Below are 18,778 nucleotides of genomic sequence, written 5' to 3'. Positions count from 1 at the left end.
CTCGTCCAGAGTGAGCCCGTTAGCCTTACGCACTGTACTTTTCCTATAGCCGCTAGCATTAGCCACCAACCATCCAGCTGCTGTCAACCCATCGACTACATAAAGGTGAGGTCGACGCCTTGTTAGAAGCAAATGTACAGACCTTTGGAGATTTTACTTTCCCCCCTTAACTCCCGCCTGAACCGAGCACATTTTCTCCAGTTTGGCTTTACCCCAATCCAAAAGCTTCTGGAAAAAAGGTGTGAAAATAGCGACAGAACTGAGATGAAAACAATGATGATGTGACAAAAAAGTGAGAAAACGGTGATGAAAAAATGACAAAAATGTGACACAAAAAGACAAGAAATGCACCAAAAAATGACAAATAATGACAAAAAAATGACAAAAAAGACAAAAAAAATGACAAAAAAATGACAAAAAATGTGACAAAAAAGGCAAAAAAAGACCAAAAAATAGCGACAGAACTGAGACGAAAACAATGATGAAGATGTGACAAAAAATTGACGAAAAAATGACAAAAATGTGACACAAAATGACAAAAAATGTACCAAAAAATGACAAAATTAGACCAAAAAAATGATACAAATGTGACAAAAAAAGACAAAAAAATGACAAAAAATGACAAAAAAAAAAGACCAAAAAAAATGACAAAAAATGTGACAAAAATTGACAAAAAAATGATTTAAAAAAATGACAAAGTGAGTTGAATACCCCCCCAAAAAAAGGATGAAAAAAAATCTGATGACGGGAGGAAAAAGATCCATTTAGATGAGCTTTGTAGATCTTAGCTTAGTTACACTTGCCTAGAGGATTTGGGTAAAGCTGAACTGGAGAAAATGCTCTCGGTTCAGGCGGGAGTTAAGAGGTTACACTGTCCTCTGAGCAAAATGCCAAATGACATTCAGTCAAGTTGTTGCTTTCTGTGGCGCCGGATACACACATCCATTGGCCTCTAAACTTCTTGTTGTTAATGATAAAGAAAGCACATTTCTAGGATAGCAGCATAGCCTGGAACGTTCCACAGTGTGCCTTTAAACATACTTGTAGCCATTATGCCGTTTCCATCCCATGACCGCGCTGCTGCTGTGGTGCTTTTTCTAAATGAACCCAGTGAATGTTCCTGTAAGCTCGTGACTGTGGAGTAAAACACGTCTCAGATGCAACAAATGCCCCGGGTGGAAATGTGCGGCTGCTGCTCATTCTCTCAGAGGTGATGATTCATGGAGTCACGTGGTGAAGTGGTGACTCATCCCGCGGCATCAGGCAGCCTCTGCAGAGAGAGCACACACACTCACGCACACACACACGCACACATGCACGCACACACACACACACACATAAACATCAAGTGCCTGATACGGCTGGAGCCCAACAGCAGCAACGTGTTGATACAGTCAAGGATCACAGAGGATATGCATTATGTTTATGATACTACATGGTATTACAGTATATAGTACGGTCTGCTTTTGAATGACTTTAAAGAGGGGGTATTCTGCTTTTTTCAATCACATAGCACCAGTCTATATCACGCTACAATGATGAGCAAACCTTCTGTTGGTCTGTAAATGCAGTAAATTAGAATAACTGCCTTGTATAAAATGTCTCTCTCAAAATGGCTGTAGTGAATGTCTTGAAATAGGCCTCTGTCTCTTTAAGAACCTCTGAGCCTTTCAGACACGCCCCCTCCACACGCTGTCTGTGGCATCAGTGGGGAGGGGGTTCTGCTGAGGGGCAGTGGTTGGTTACTCGGCTGGTGACGAAAGCTCGGAGGCGTCTCCAGGAGGTGGGGGCGTTCCTAGGAGGACTCAGGCAAACCTATCCCTAAAATGGCCGCCATCAGAGTTTTTACAGATTACTCAAAAATACGTGAATGTGCCAAGGCAACACTTCAGGCATGTTTTTAATGAGGGAATGACATAATAACATGATGGAAAGCTTGAAAAAGTCCCCCCCCCTCCCCCTTTAAGCATTCACTGTAAAATCACATCAAAATCATAATAATAATAATACTACCTTAGTTCCGTTTGTGATTTAAACCTAATCTCTTTTAGCTTTAGCTTTTCGAAATGTCATGTAAATAGTTTCAAGTCATTTGGCCCATAGGCTTTTAACGGTTCCTCGCCTGGGGGCTGTTTGTGAACCCAGTCACCTGTAGTATCGTTCACCTGGCTTGGCTGCTGGATCTTTTTGCAAATGAGGCCACTGGACCAGCAGACTTGTTTTCCGATGTTGACTCTGGGGCTCATCAAGAGCCTGCTTCAGTTCATTCCCTTCTGTTCATTTTTCTTTACTTTATATTTGTCAACATGCATTAGATTCAATCTCATTTTGAAGTTTTAGCCCAGCAGAAATATACTGCTCCTTTTTACTTTGTAGAATAGGTGGTATTATGGGGATAGGGGGAAATGATTACGTATCAGGCAAAGAACCCAAAAGGTAAGCGTTTATTAACCTCTTAACCCCCGCCTGAACCGAGAGGATCTTTTTCCTCACGTCATCAGATTTTTTTTCCCATCATTTTTTTGTTGGGTATTCAACTCATTTTTGTAACTTTTTTGTCATTTTTTGTCACATTTTTGTCATTTTTTCGTCCATTTTTCCCATCAAATAAAAAAAAAAAAATTGGTCAAATTTTTAATCACATTTTTTGTCAATGTTTTCTCACTTTTTTGTCACATTTCCATCATTGTTTTCGTCTCAGTTTTGTTGCTATTTTCACAGCTTTTTTCCAGAAGCTTATGGATTGGGGTAAAGCCAAACTGGAGAAAATGTGCTCGGTTCAGGTGGAAGTTAAGGGGTTAAACAAGCATGGTTTGTAGGCCTCACAGGTGTGTTCCAGAGCAGGACGGAGCAGGATTACAGGCGGCTGTAATCTCTAGTATTCTAGTATGGTAGGTATTATCTCCAAAAAAGCTGGAGCGTTGTACTGACAAGTATAGTTTTAGGATCTGGCAGCGTTGAGCTCTCTGGAGTGGCTTTTGAATGTCCTTTATTGCAGAGTGAACTGAGCTGAGGAAGACTCCAGCACGCCTGTCTTCACTCCTGCAATGCAAAAAGTGGCAGATGAGGCCTGAGAGGCTGTGACAAAGAAAAAAAATACCGTACATAAGGTTTATTGTCTTAGGTTTATGTGCTTTCTGATTGGACAGTGTGCATTTGGCTGTAGAACCCCCCCCAAAAAACCCTACAACAAAAAAACAAACAAACCCCGCCCCAAAACGGTCATAGTTAATCACATCATCCGATCACACTGCATTGCAAATGACCGTTAATAGCAGATATTTCCCGGATAGTACTGAACCCTGCTGGGGCCCTAAGCAAAACTCCACTCGGTACAACTCCACTCCACTACAGTACACATCCCAAGGCTATTTGACAAAGAACAGACCCATTTACGGTCTCTGTGTGAGAACCACTAACCACTAAGCCACTGTCAGACTGGGATGTAGGACTATAGTCCATTTCCCCCACCTTTTTAAAATGGTAAATGGTCACATTCTCTCACCTCTGGTCACTGACCCACAGACCCTTATTTCTTTCTTATCACTGAGAATAAGCCTGACAGTAATTTGTTTAAAGAGGGGGTATTATGTTTTTTTCAGTCCCACAGCACCAGTCTATATCACACTACAATGATGACAAACCTTCTGTTGGTCTGTAAATGCAGTAAATTAGAATAACTGCCTTGTATAAAATGTCTCTCTCAAAATGGCTGTAGTGAATGTCTTGAAATAGGCCTCTGTCTCTTTAAGAACCTCTGAGCCTTTCCGACACGCCCCCTCCACACGCTGTCTGTGGCATCAGTGGGGAGGGGGTTCTGCTGAGGAGCAGTGGTTGGTTACTCGGCTGGTGACGAAAGCTCGGAGGCGTCTCCAGGAGGTGGGGGCGTTCCTAGGAGGACTCAGGCAAACCTATCCCTAAAATGGCCGCCACAGATGACTCAAAAATACGTGAATGTGCCAAGGCAACACTTCAGGCATGTTTTTAATGAGGGAGTGACATAATAACATGATGGAAAGCTTGGAAAAGTCCATTTTACAGACCAACAGAAGGTTTGCTCATCATTGTAGTGTGATATAGACTGGTGCTATGGGACTGAAAAAAGCATAATACCCCCTCTTTAAGACACACTGTTAAACTCCACATCTTTACGGAGCAAGATTTCTTAAGTTTCAAGTTTAATGGTTTTGTACAGCCCAACATCACAGCAGAAGTTGCCTCACAGCTGCACCGAACATTAAGGCAATAAAACAGAGCGATAAATATGACAATGTAAAGTTCAGGTGCAGCATCCAGGCAAACAGAATGTCCAAAAAGCGTCGGCAGCAGGAGTCAATAAGGAGTCTTACGGAGTCAATTGTGAATAAATAAACTTTACACTTGTTAGCTGTAATCTCAAAGTTTGATTTACATGTCATATACAGTAGACATAAATATATTTAATTGAAATTGTATTTGAAAGACACGCACTAAGTGACACACAATCATAAAGTGAAGTGAAATTTATACCTGATTTATATATTTTTTTATGAATAAAAACTGAAAAGTGTGATGTGCAAAAGTGTAGGCTCCTCTTTCCTTTTAATGTAACCAATCACCTTCAGAAGTTTCCTGATGATTTCTGAATCACATGTTGACCCAATGACTAAACAGAGTCTACCTGTGTGTAATGTAATGTCAGTTCAAATACAGCTGCTCTGTGATGGTCTCAGAGTCTGTTAGAGACTATTGTGGGGCGGAAGCATCATGAAGTCCAAGAACACACCAGACAGGCCCGGGATCAAGTTATTGACAAGTACTAAGCTGGGTTAGGTTATAAAAACATCTCTCAAAGTACAGTTACACCATCCAGAAATGGAGAGAGTCTGGCATCACTGCAAACCTACCAAGACCCGGCCGTCCTCCTAAACTTACTGACCGAACAAGGACAGCACTGACCACAGCTGTCACCAAGAAGCCTATGATGACTCTGGATGAACTGCAGAGAGCTACGGCTCAGGTGGGGGAAACTGTTAGTCGTACACTGCACAAATCTGGCCGTCTGTACACAATCGTATGTCACTTAGTGTGTGTCTATTACATAAAAATTCAATTAAATATATTCATGTTTATGGTCCATAGTATGAAAAGTTAAAGGGGGCTCACACTTTTGCATACCATTGTACATATCAGGGGACACAAAAAGGCATGAAATAGCCCAGGCCAAGTTAAAATAAATACATTTAAAAAAAAAAATTGTACTCTGTGCTAGAAATACAGTAGGCCTATATAGAAAAATAGAATGTGAGAGACAGATGATGAGGACATTGGGTAAATGAACTATCCAAACTATAAAACAGTGTCGATTAAAGCCACGCAGCGCAGAATCTTATCCAATAAATACAACTGAAATAACCTACACGCATTTATTTTAGGGTAAGGGTTAGATATTTTTGACAAATACTTTGAAAAATACCTCATAAATGTAGGTACAAATGTCTGTGTTGAGCTGCTCATTAGGAGCATGTTTTGTACGGATGGCAGTTTAGTCCAAAATGTCACGCATTGTGCCTTTAAAATAAAAATCTGGTGTGTAAAAACTGTGGCATGGGGCAAATATCGGGGGCACAAATCATGGAGAAGTTTTGGAATGTGCCCCTAATGAGCAGCAGATGGCAGCACTGCGCCATGTCTGTGTGTGTGTAAACGCATCCAGGCCGGTAGGGGGCGGTACCACTTTAGCAGCGCTTCAGAGGAAAACAACAACAGCGCACACGGATCTGTCCAGACGAGGAGGTGTCTGCGTTTATTCCCACCTGGTGTTGTTGTTTTGTGGGAAATCTGTCCCCAAAATGAAGCCTCCGCCCCGCAAGCGCGTCAGGAAGAACTGGGACCTGCTGCCGGTGCCTGAGCCGCGGGGCAAGCTGGCGTGCAAGTGGCCGCATGCGGAAAAGAAGAGGCTGCTGTCTGCGCTGACCCAACTGTGCCCTGCTGGAGACAGGCTGACCCAACTGTGCCCTGCGGGAGACACACTGAGGGAACACCTGCCCACGCGCTCGGCTGCAGAGGTAGAACCGTAGAACCCCACCAGTACCAGACTAATGTAGCTGAACTTTGACCTCTTAACTCCCGCCTGAACCGAGCACATTTTCTCCAGTTTGGCTTTACCCGAATCAAAAAGCTTCTTGGGAAAAAGCACCAAAACAGCCACAAAAAACGAGAAGAAAACAAGGATGTAAACGCAACAAAAATTGAACAAAAATGTGACAGAAACTCAACCAAAAAGTGACAAAATTCAACAAAAATGTGACAAAAACTCAACCAAAAAGTAACAAAATTCAACTAAAATGTAACAAAAATTCGACAAAAATGTGACAAAAATGTGACAAAAACTCAACCAAAAAGTGACAAAATTCAACAAAAATGTGACAAAAATTCAACAAAAATGTGACAGAAATTCAACAAAAATGTGACAAAAATTCAACCAAAAAGTGACAAAATTCAACAAAAATGTGACAAAAATGTGACAAAAATGTGACAAAAATTCAACAAAAATGTAACAAAAATTCGACAAAAATTCAACAAAAATTCGACAAAAATTCAACCAAAAAGTGACAAAATTCAACAAAAATGTGACAAAAATTCAACAAAAATGTGACAGAAATTCAACAAAAATGTGACAAAAACTCAACCAAAAAGTGACAAAATTCAACAAAAATTCAACAAAAATGTGACAAAAATTCAACAAAAATGTGACAAAAATGTGACAAAAATGTAACAAAAATTCAACAAAAATTCAACAAAAATGTGACAAAAATTCAACAAAAATGTGACAAAAATTCAACAAAAATTCAACAAAAATGTGACAAAAATTCAACAAAAATGTGACAAAAATTCAACAAAAATTCAACCAAAAAGTGACAAAATTCAACAAAAATGTGACAAAAATTCAACAAAAATGTGACAGAAATTCAACAAAAATGTGACAAAAATTCAACCAAAAAGTGACAAAATTCAACAAAAATGTGACAAAAATGTGACAAAAATGTGACAAAAATTCAACAAAAATGTAACAAAAATTCGACAAAAATTCAACAAAAATTCGACAAAAATTCAACCAAAAAGTGACAAAATTCAACAAAAATGTGACAAAAATTCAACAAAAATGTGACAGAAATTCAACAAAAATGTGACAAAAACTCAACCAAAAAGTGACAAAATTCAACAAAAATTCAACAAAAATGTGACAAAAATTCAACAAAAATGTGACAAAAATGTGACAAAAATGTAACAAAAATTCAACAAAAATTCAACAAAAATGTGACAAAAATTCAACAAAAATGTGACAAAAATTCAACAAAAATTCAACAAAAATGTGACAAAAATTCAACAAAAATGTGACAAAAATTCAACAAAAATTCAACAAAAAAGTGACAAAATTCAACAAAAATGTGACAAAAATTCGACAAAAATGTGACGAAAATTCAACAAAAATGTGACAAAAATTCGACAAAAATGTGACAAAAATGTGACAAAAATGTGACAAAAATTCAACAAAAATGTGACAAAAATTCAACGAAAATGTGACAAACATTCAACAAAAAAGTGACAAAAAAAAAACACAAAAAAAGGTTGACACAACACAGCAACAATGCAAGGAAAAAGATCAGTGTTGTGAGTCTTAGCCTATATAAAAGCCAAAGAGGACAGAATGCATTTGGTTTAGGCGGGTGGTAAGAGGTTAACCTCTTAACCCCCGCCTGAACCGAGCACATGTTCGTAAACGTAATAAACGGCATCGGAAAAGTGACAAAAAGCATTAAAAATACGCAACAAAAAAGCAAAAAAAATAAATAATCAAAAACGTCAAATAGTGACAAAAAGAAAAAAAACATCAAAGACGCAAAGTGACAAAAAAGTAACAAAAAAACATCAAAATTGTAAAAAAGAAAAAAAGGAAAAAAAAAAGTGACATAAAAGCGTCATCAAAAACATTTACACCGCAGCAACGAGAGGAAAAATCTTCAATCCGTTTTGTAGGTCTTAGCTTTCAAATGAGGCGTTTGCACTGGCCCAGAGGCTGTAAGCTGTCAAGTCAAGAAGCTTTTACATTTGGGTAAAGCCATACTGAGGACAATGTGCTGGGGAGGTTAAGAAGTAGCTGTACTTCATGGAGTAGTTTCATCACATGATACTATACTTCTACTTATCGTGAGTGTTTTCACCAAGTACTTTTTTACTTTTACTTAAGTAATAGTTTGGTTCTATACTTCTATAAAGAGGAAACCCATGCCTTTCATCAATAGTCTGCCCCTCCTTGTATTTTTAAATTGCGCTCACAGTTAGCGACCGCTGCTGGAGGCCGCCACATTCATGCCAATATGACCCGGATGTGTTTTCTTGTCCTACTTAGATCAACTTGGTACTGGACGCTTTGAAGGAGAAGGTCGTCGTCTTCGCAAAGACCAAGCAGAGGGAGGAGAGGCGAGAGGAGCGGCGAGCCAGGAAACCTCTGGAGATGTGGATCCAAGAGGCCACAGGCGTGACTGGGGGTGTGGAAGACGCCCTCTCCTCTGCTTTCACTCAGGTACAGTCCAGACTCCAGACTTTAGACTTTAGAGCGGGGACAGACTCGCTTTAGCACTGATTCAGGCAGGAACGTGTGGTCAGTTGATCATGTCGTGTAAAGATGGAAGAGCAGAGACCCCACACACTGACCTGGGCAGGTTCATTCAGCTCATTCTTGCCTTTCCTCACTTCTTTTGTCAGGGTTTGGGGTTTTAACTTCTGGAATGGTAGAGAATGTGGCATTTAACTTCATATTTTGTGATTATTGACTTTACTAGAGTCTATGCTACACTGTGGCTCAGCTGCTACTTCACCACACGTCGTTTAGATCTCACATTCACAGTGAACGTACTTGTATAGTACTACCGTATAGGGCTGCAACTAACAACTAACTATTATTTTGTCATCAATTAATCGAATATTTTTAATAAATGATTAATCGCTTGGCTGTGAATGGTGTAGGAAAATTGGATTTAAAAAAAAGAAAATCATCACATAAAGCTAAAGTGGCGCCGCTTGAGGACATGTTGATGGAGGAAGCTTAAATTAAATGTTTGTTGGAGGCTCTTGGCGCTAATTCTGCTTCTGATTGGACGAGACACAGACGGATATTTATGAAATTTACAATGTACAAAACACTACAGACCCTTACTATGAAAAACAAAGTAGGTATTCATCAAAAATACTACATTTTAATGTCATTTTTGCTCTATTCGAGTCTGTGTGAACCAGAAAACGATTAATGGATTACTAAAATAGTTAGACTATTTCAATAATCGATTAGTCGTCGATTAATCGATTAGTTGTTTCAGCCCTACTATCGTATCGTGTTTTGTTACATATATACTTGTTTGTGTCTCCAGATGCTCACTGTGACTTCTATTGAACCCCGCACACATCCCCCCAGCCCAGCACGACCGTTATCCAAAGGTATGTGCCTCTCAAGTGTATTGCTCCACGTTGACACTCTTGTATGAATCTTCCAGTTTGGTTTAGACTCGTAACATTTTCATACAAAGCTTCTCCGTCCCCAAACTGTTTGAGATCAAGAGCATTTTCTAAAGCACAAACTGTAAGAATGTCCTGAAGATGTGTCATGTGTGAATAATGACTCCCTCTGCTTCTCCAGGTTCCTCCCCAGCCCCCAGCGCTCCCCCCCTGCCCCGCCCCTCCCCATTGGCCGATGTAAGTCCCCCCGTCGCCGAGGGCTTGACGAAAACGCCGCAGCGTCACCACACTCCCGCCCCAGCACAGCCCTCCTCCAGCCCCATGACCCACGTCAGCTTCGAGAAGATCTACCACTACCTCAGTGCCCTCCACAAGCCCAGTGAGCAGGCCAAGCTGACGCCCATGGGTGAGCTTTGGCACCACATGGTCACACTGTTGGGAATAAGTGTTTTTCCCCTTCTGTTTATGTGTTTGTGTGGAAGAGTGTTCTATGTGTAGGTTTTTACTCAGAAATACATTTGTTTTTTAACATCTGCATTTTTGTCAGACTGTAACTTTTTTTTTTCACATTCACATTTTAAGCAGGTTAAATCAGTTTTAAATTGATTTTCGAAGAATTGTTACAGCCATAGATTTAGTGAGTGACTCTTATTATGATGTCATTTGTTGAATTGCATAGCGGTCGATACGTGACCATCTGCTCATGGATTTGCTCAAATGGCTCTTTCCTGTGAATAATTCTAATAATAATGGCTTACACTTGTATTGCGCTTCACAAGCTGTCGTCATGATTCATTCACTCCGGACTCTGTGGTGGTGAGCTACTATTGTAGCCACAGCTGCCCTGGGGTAGACTTACGGAAGCGAGGCGACCAGAGAAGCCAAGAGAAGAGCAGCGTTATGAAGCAGACTTATGTCCCTTCGTTATCATTATAGTCATTGTGGCCCCTGCTTTCCACAGACGTCAGCTGATGGGATCTGAGAGTGAGGGGCTGGTGAGCGCAGACTGGGTTTTATCCATAAGATAAGATAAGATAAGATAGCCTTTATTGATCTCACAGTGGAGATAATAATTAAACCGACTCAAACATTTGATAGTCAGTGTGAGCAGTGCAGGTTTACATCACAGTGCAAGTGGTTGATAAAGTGACGCAGATCAGTGATGCAAATACAGGGATTATTGCATTATTACTTTACAGTCTTGTTGTACAGTCTGACAGCAGTGGGGATGAAGGACCTGAGGGTGTCTCAGTCTGCCACTGAAAGAGCTGCTCAGCTCCTCCACCGTCCTGTGCAGTGGGTGGGAGGTGTTGTCCATGATGGAGGTGAGCTTGGCTAACACCCTCCTGTCCCTCACCTCCTCCACAGAGTCCAGAGCTGGCCCTCCTGACCAGCTTGTTCAGTCTGTTCTTGCCCCGCTCTGTGCGGCCCGGGGCCCAGCACATGGCAGCGTAGTGGAGAGCAGAGGCCACCACAGAGTCATAAAAAGTCCTGAGCAGAGGCCTTTATTGCTGGATATATTTTGATATATTTGCTCAGACGCATCAAAACGTAGATGCCAAGTAGCTAATTAATGTTTACAGTCATGTTGACATTTCGTGTATTTGTGTCCAGAGAGTGCCATCGTGCTGGACCTGCTGATGTCTCTGCCGGAGGAGCTCCTCTTACTGGACTGTGATCAACTGAGCCAACATCTCTCCCAGGTACAGACAGACGGGTGAAACAAGCTATTCAAGCCACAACTTTGAATCACTAGGGAAATGTCCAGAACTGACAAAGCCTAGCGCAACGTGAGCTTTCACAACTAGAAACACAGCACTTTTATTCTCGAAGAGAGTGCCCAGCTCTTGGTACTACTAAGATAGCTTTGTTTTGCTTAACATATTCACTCCACATTAACTTTGCCTGGCCTGCCAAACTGCATGCTTTTTCATAGATATTTCAAAGACACATAATCTGGGAGCGAGCATGATCTTCCTCTGGTTTTAGGGATTACATTTTTTTTTTAAACAGACGAAAGAGCAGAAGAAAACATCGTCACTCGCTATTGTTTTGGTAGAGTGTGGTGACGGCTTCTGCTTCTTGGGGGAATGAAGTCCCGCCTCTCGGTGCATGATTGGACCGATGTGGGTAAAATCGTGAAATGATTGGCTGCGAGGAGCTGTCCAGACGGTTCTTTTGAACAGAAAGGAGGAGTGTCTGGCAGGACAGGCAAACATGAACTCGCCGTCCCACAGTCTAGCCTTTCTCATTGGATGACACTCGTAGTGGATGTCGAAACTGCCGTGTATCATGTCCGACATTTGGTGGACTCTGCCAAAGGTTTGTCGTCTTCTTGACTTGTGTTCAGGTGCACCTCAGTCTCTCGCCTAGTGCCGACTCCATGAAGACTCGGGACTCTTCAAAGGGGGTCAAAAGACACCCCCCACCTACAGGCCCGGATCATCAGCAGCCTCACCCAGCTCTGGAGGACAGGAGCCCCCAAAGGAGCCCCCACGCGAAGCTTCACCCCCCACTCAACCCTTTCCTCATCCCAGTCAGCCTCCTGTCCCGGAAAGCACAAACGAATCCCTCATGACACTGCGGAGGAGACGCTAAACGTACGGCCCCGGGACACGCTGTGAGAAGCACTGAAGAAGTAAACGCATGCAGGTCGAATCCTTCCTCCAGAGACGCTGCGGAGCATTGGAAGGTTCCTGTCATACTGTGTTCCTATGGAGGAGATTTAGAATAATAATATTTAAAGTTTCTGGTCGTTTTCTTGGCTCCTTGACATTAGAGACATACACATGTACATTTGCAGAACTTCCAAACAATTTCAACATCATGATCCCACTTCTTGAAAGGTGTAAATATTTCATCAGAAGAGACTTGTGTCCTTAAAGTTTGCTTCAACACAAAATCACCTAACGGCTAAATGCTGCCTCGATGCACAAAAAAAGTGGAATTAGCAAATTTGTATAAACCATAACGCTTTCTGCGGGGCATAATTGAATAATGATCTTGTTTGGTCTTTGTGGGCGACAGTGGCACAGATGGTAGAGCGGGTCGTCTCATGATCGGAAGGTCAGGGGTTCGAATCCCACCTCCTGAAAGTGCACATTGTCGTTGTGTCCTTGGGCAAGACACTTAACCCACATTGCCTACAGTGTCTGCGTACATTGGTGTATGAATGAGAGTATGAATGGGTGAGTGGATCCTTGCTGTAAAGCGCTTTGAGTGCCTAATGTAGGTGGAAAAGCGCTATATAAGTTGAGACCATTTACCATTTAAAAATGACATCAAAAAAATAATTCAATCTGACATGCTGCTGCCTGCATTTTATACATGTCTATTTTGGATATTAATGACTGTGAACCTTAACCTGTGAACTCAAACGTCTCCTCTGATGAAATGATCCTCCCACTCAGTCGTCACATTTTGTCGTGAGTATCTGAGTAACTCACTGTCCACCACATTCATCTCAATCATTAGATAATGATTTATTAGCGATCACCCTCAGAGGAGTTCCTGGTGAGTGTTTATTATATTCTACAACATCCCGTCCAATCTTCTCTCATCTTATTGTACACAGTTTCATCATTTTTGATTTTGCAAACCTTTCAAAAGTATTTTTCACATTTTATATATTTTATAACCAAATATACAGTTATTTTATAATAAATAAAATGTATTTACCAGGTTTCCCTCGGAAAAGAGATTTATCTCAAGGGACTTCCTGTTAAATAAATGTTTCATAAAAATGTGTCATTTATGTTACTGTTGTTTTTTATTTCAGTTACATATTTACTTTATGGCTGAGTTACACAAGAAGATGATCTTCACAAGTGTAAAACAAAGGACAGACGGTTTTACTCGGTGTTCGTTGCTCATTGATAATATACTTTTAAAAATATGAATAAGCTGCTCATTATTCTAATATCAACTACCATGCTAATAGGCCATGAATAATATGCTTATTCATGGCCTAACCTAAAGCAGATTACTAATGCTTATTAATACCTTATAAATACTTAATCAGCGTTTTTTGGGTTAGGTTTAGTTTTATTAAACATTGACACCAGTTTTTTGTGTTGCTCTTCTTGGCTGCATGTGGTCCTCGTGCCTGAGCTGGTCTCCAGTGGAGGGTCTGAGTCATGAAGGTGCAGAGCAGAGGAACTGTCCTTCAGGACGTTCTGGAGGGTCTGAGTCATGAAGGTGCAGAGCAGAGGAACTGTCCTTCAGGATGTTCTGGAGGGTCTGCAGTGTGTCCATGTCCCGCCTCTCACTCAGAGACCGGATGTGTTTTTGCTTCTTGCAGGAAGAAGAGGTATGTCGTAAATTAGCAACATACGGCGTTAAGGGGTTAATAAATGTCGGTATCTCTTCAGATTAAGGTGTGCTCATTAAGTATTAATAAGTATTAGTAATCACTTTACGGTTAGGGTAAGGCCAACCTGTGAATAACACGCTTACTCAAGGGTTGGCTTTGAATAAGCGTGTTATTAATGGCCTCTTAGTCTGTGAACAGATAAAAGTATAATAAGCAGTGTGTAAATACTTTACAAGCGTATTATTAATGCTTATTAACAAAATGTCATTTCTACTCACAATAGCGACATTTCTCTGCTTTTTGTACTGCACATTTGTCAAAAACACAATAACGTTGGTCTTAAACAAATTGAGCTACTGCTGTGACTTAAAGGTACACTGCGTAACATTTTGGACTATACTGATACAGCAAAACAAAAACCATATCCTAATGACACAGAACATGCTGTTACTGCAGTGTGTAATAAAAGAATGGGCTTGGATGAAAAACTAAAAATTGTACTGCCTTTCGTCACATCTCCATGGAGACGAGCTGGAGACGCACCCACTCCCCGTAAAGTTTACAGTCATATCTTAGGTGGGGCGAGCCTCATAAATGTTTGTTTGTACATTTATGAGGTATTTTTCAATGATGAAAATATCTGTCATAAAATGAATGCTTGTATTTAAATTTTATTTATTGGGTAAAAGACTATATATTCTACGCGGTGTGGCTTTAACTTTTACACAGTATGTTGCTCAAAAGTTGCGCGTTTTGTCCCATTAAAGGGATATTTCAGGATTATTGACATAGGGCCTTATTTCCTAGTTATCCAGAGTGTTGCTGATTTCTGGAGATATTTTTTTTTTTGTAATTCATGCCGTTCTTATATTTCAAGAGCTTCGTGGCGCTAGGCTAGTGCATTCCTATGGTATCAGCTAGCCTGCATTAAAAACAGTCTGACCCACAGTGCACCTGAGGCAAATCACTCATAACACCAGACTAACCATATAAATGTCTGTGTCCATACAATCATTTTAACCATTTTGCCTTTAAAAGAACTTATATTTGAGCAGCATCAGCTTCGTGGTTGTATAAGCTACGCAGCGGCGGAGTGATCTGCTAGACAATAGTCCCTGCGATCATTTATGTGATGCAGGGTCAGTTATATTCCAACAAATATTCTATGGACACAGACATGTATATGGTTAGTCGGGTGTTATAAGTGATTTGCCTCAGGTGCTCTGTGGAGCGGGTCACACTGTTTTAAATGCAGGCTAGCTGATACCATAGAAATGCACTAGCCTAGCACTAGCCTAGCGCCACAAAACTCTTCAAATATAAGAACGGCATGAACTACAAAAAAAAATAAAAAATAAAATAAAATAAAACACTCTGGATAACTAGGAAATGAGGCCCTATGTCAAAAATATCTCTTTAAGTTTTGAATATGAAAATATCCGCTCATTTCTCTCATTAAAAATATAGCATTTAGGCATCAAAACAGTATTAAAGGGGGGGTATTATGGAAAAATAGAGTTTTTCAAGCTTTACATCATGTTATTTACAGTAATCTGTAAAAACTGTGATGGCGGCTATTTTAGGGATAGCTTTGCCTGAGTCCTCCTAGGAACGCCCCCACCTCCTGGAGACGCCTCCGAGCTTTCGTCACCAGCCGAGTAACCGACCACTGCTCCTCAGCAGAACCCCCTCCCCACTGATGCCACAGACAGCATGTGGAGGGGGCGTGTCGGAAAGGCTCAGAGGTTCTTAAAGAGACAGAGGCCTATTTCAAGACATTCACTACAGCCATTTTGAGAGAGACATTTTATACAAGGCAGTTATTCTAATTTACTGCATTTACAGACCAACAGAAGGTTTGGTCATCATTGTAGTGTGATATAGACTGGTGCTATGTGATTGAAAAAAGCAGAACACCCCCTCTTTACTCCGTATGAATAAACCTTACTCAAATGTATAATATCAAACTCCACTGCATTGTATTTGTAAGACTCCCATCTTAATCCAATCTTAACTTTTTTGTCTTTTTGGTCATTTTTTGTCACATTTTTGTCAAATTTTTATCACATTTTTGTCACTTTTTGGTCAATTTTTTGTCACATTTTTGTCACATTTTTGTCAAATTTTTATAACATTTTTGTCACTTTTTTGTCGAAAAAAAAGAATGTCACATTTTTTGTCATTTTTTTATCACAAAAAAAATGTGATTTTTTATCACATTTTTTGTCATTTTTTTGTCATTTTTTCGTCATTTTTGTAATAATTTTTTTGTCATTTTTTTATCATATTTTTGTCATTTTTTGTCACATTTTTGTCATTTTTTTGTCAATTTTTTTATCACATTTTTGTCATTTTTTGTCACATTTTTGTCAAATTTTTATCACATTTTTGTCACTTTTTTGGTCAATTTTTTATCACATTTTTGTCCCATTTTTGTCAAATTTTTATAACATTTTTGTCACTTTTTTGTCGAAAAAAAAAATGTCACATTTTTTGTCATTTTTTTATCACAAAAAAAATGTGATTTTTTATCACATTTTTTGTCATTTTTTTGTCATTTTTTCGTCATTTTTGTAATAATTTTTTTGTCATTTTTTTATCATATTTTTGTCATTTTTTGTCACATTTTTGTCATTTTTTTGTCAATTTTTTTATCACATTTTTGTCATTTTTTGTCACATTTTTGTCAAATTTTTATCACATTTTTGTCACTTTTTTGGTCAATTTTTTATCACATTTTTGTCACATTTTGTCACATTTAATGGCTAGGAAACAAACAAACAAAAAACAGCTTAGAACCTCTGCCCCAGACCACAGGTTCAAGGTTAGGTCAAACATGTTTCCCAGTGCCACAGACTGACTGACCCCTCTCTCCTCGACGCTCCTCAGATTTTACGATCAGGTCTGAATCATCGTCATCCCGCACTATCGTGACTCGAAATCTTAAACAGCTCAGATAGTCCCGGTGTACAGCGCTGCGTGTATGGGGTTTTCACATAAAAAGCAGTCAGAAGGTGTATCCCTGGGATCAAAGTATCCATTTTATGGCAATATAAGCAGGTAACGGCTCTGTGTATTGGTAATGTTGTGTCGACGCCCTGCTGTCGACTCGAGAGGTCAAAAATCACAGATACGCCCCGATTCCACCCAAACACACCCTGTTCCTATCATTCTGTTACACATTCACCCGTTTGCAACATCATATTCATAATCGGCCAGTGATACACAATGGAACAAATATATGGCCGGAACCAGGGCGACGCACTGTAAACAATAGCCACGTAACTGCAGAACGTTCCATAAGAGACTAAGGCCTGAGAATTTTATAATATGTCAGAGCAACACACCAGCTCACACAAACGAAGCCCAGACCCTGTGTTTTGAGTAAACAGTGCTTCAGACAGTGCAGGAGCGTTAAGCTCTTAACTCCCGCCTGAAACCGAGAGGATCTTTTACCTCACGTCATCAGATTTTATTTTTTTTTTCATTATTTTGTATTTGGGTGTTCAACTCATTTTTGTGACTTTTTTTTCTTTTTTGGGGGTAATTTTTTATCACATTTTTGTCATTTTTTTTCAATTGTTTTTTTTTTTTTCGTCAAATTTTTATAAATTTTCTGTCATATTTTTGTCATTTTTTCGTCATATTTTAAATAATTTTTTAGTCATTTTTTGCCACATTTTTGTCATTTTTTTGTCCAATTTTTATCACATTTTTGTCATTTTTTGGTCACATTTTTGTCATTTTTTTGTCACATTTTTGTCATTTTTTTGTCACATTTTTGTCACATTTTTGTCACTTTTCTTCACATTTTTGTCATTTTTTTGTCACATTTTTGTCATTTTTTGTCACATTTTTGTCATTTTTTTGTCACATTTTTGTCACATTTTTGTCACTTTTCTTCACATTTTTGTCACTTCTTTTTCACATTTTTGTCATTTTTTTGTCACATTTTTGTCATTTTTTTGGTCACATTTTTGTCATTTTTTCGTCCATTTTTTGTCAATTTCTTGTGACATTTTTGCCACTTTTTCATCAATTTTTCGTCACTTTTTTGTCACATTTCCATCATTGTTTTCGTCTCAGTTTTGTTGCTATTTTCACAGCTTTTTTCCAGAAGCTTTTGGATTGGGGTAAAGCCAAACTGGAGAAAATGTGCTCGGTTCAGGTGGGAGGTAAGGGGTTAAACCTATTAACCCCCACCTGAGGACATTTTCTCCAGTTTGGCTTTACCCAAATCTAAAAGCTTCTGTAAAAAAGTGTCACAATAGCAACAAAGAGCAACAAAAATGTGCGACGAAAACGTAATAAGTGACAAAAAAAAGCAGCAAAAAAGCCCGGAAGAGTAGTAGAAAAGTGACAACAACGCAAGGAAAAAGATCCGATTACATGAGTTTTGTAGGTCTTAGCTTTCAAATGAGGTGTTGCTCAGGCCTATAGGCTGCAAGCTTTTAGATTTGGGTAAAGCTGAACTGGAGGAGGTTAAGATGTTAATAAAACTGCAGATTTAGGACATGGGAAAGCCATGCCTGTTGAATCCGGGACCTGTTTAAAATGAGCGTTCTATCCCCATACAAATGAATAGGGAAGCCAGGCCCAATACTTAAAGCCACACCGCGTAGAATATATAGTATTTTACCCAATAAATAAAATTGAAACACAAGCATTAATTTTATGACAGATATTTTCATCATTGAAAAATACCTCATAAATGTACAAACAAACATTTATGAGGCTCACCCCTGCTAAGATATGACTGTAAACTTTACGGGGAGTGGGTGCGTCTCCAGCTCGTCTCCATGGAGATGTGACGAAAGGCAGTACAATTTGAGATTTGAAAAGGTTAGTGTTTCATCCAAGTCCATTCTTTTATTACACACTGCAGTAAGAGCATGTTCTGTGTCATTAGGATATGGTTTTTGTTTTGCTGTATCAGTATAGTCCAAAATGTTACGCAGTGTACCTTTAAGC

The 18,778-nt window shown here is 39.6% G+C and overlaps 1 protein-coding gene across 1 annotated transcript; it reads left to right on the top strand.

Annotated features, from left to right (window-relative positions):
* Positions 1-5,743: 5,743 nt before the first annotated feature.
* On the top strand, positions 5,744-12,115 carry snapc2 (small nuclear RNA activating complex, polypeptide 2). The gene is made up of 6 exons (XM_079580712.1): positions 5,744-6,047; positions 8,393-8,566; positions 9,411-9,477; positions 9,677-9,901; positions 11,110-11,198; positions 11,846-12,115. Exons 1-6 carry the CDS (start codon positions 5,832-5,834, stop codon positions 12,071-12,073), a joined length of 999 nt encoding a protein of 332 aa, XP_079436838.1. The 5' UTR covers positions 5,744-5,831; the 3' UTR covers positions 12,074-12,115.
* Positions 12,116-18,778: the final 6,663 nt, after the last annotated feature.

Source organism: Gobius niger, assembly GCF_951799975.1.
Source record: "Gobius niger genome assembly, chromosome: 21".
In the NCBI taxonomy this organism is placed as follows: domain Eukaryota; kingdom Metazoa; phylum Chordata; class Actinopteri; order Gobiiformes; family Gobiidae; genus Gobius; species Gobius niger.
This window is presented reverse-complemented; position numbering and strand designations above follow the sequence as displayed.

What these genes read in the sequence shown, in the direction of transcription:
- snapc2 (XM_079580712.1), top strand. Translation starts at nt 5,832, where the DNA reads ATGAAGCCTCCGCCCCGCAAGCGCGTCAGGAAGAACTGGGACCTGCTG. An exon ending in GGCCAAGCTGACGCCCATGG is followed by an intron (nt 9,902 to 11,109) that starts GTGAGCTTTGGC and finishes ATTTGTGTCCAG; the next exon opens with AGAGTGCCATCGTGCTGGAC. An exon ending in TGAGCCAACATCTCTCCCAG is followed by an intron (nt 11,199 to 11,845) that starts GTACAGACAGAC and finishes ACTTGTGTTCAG; the next exon opens with GTGCACCTCAGTCTCTCGCC.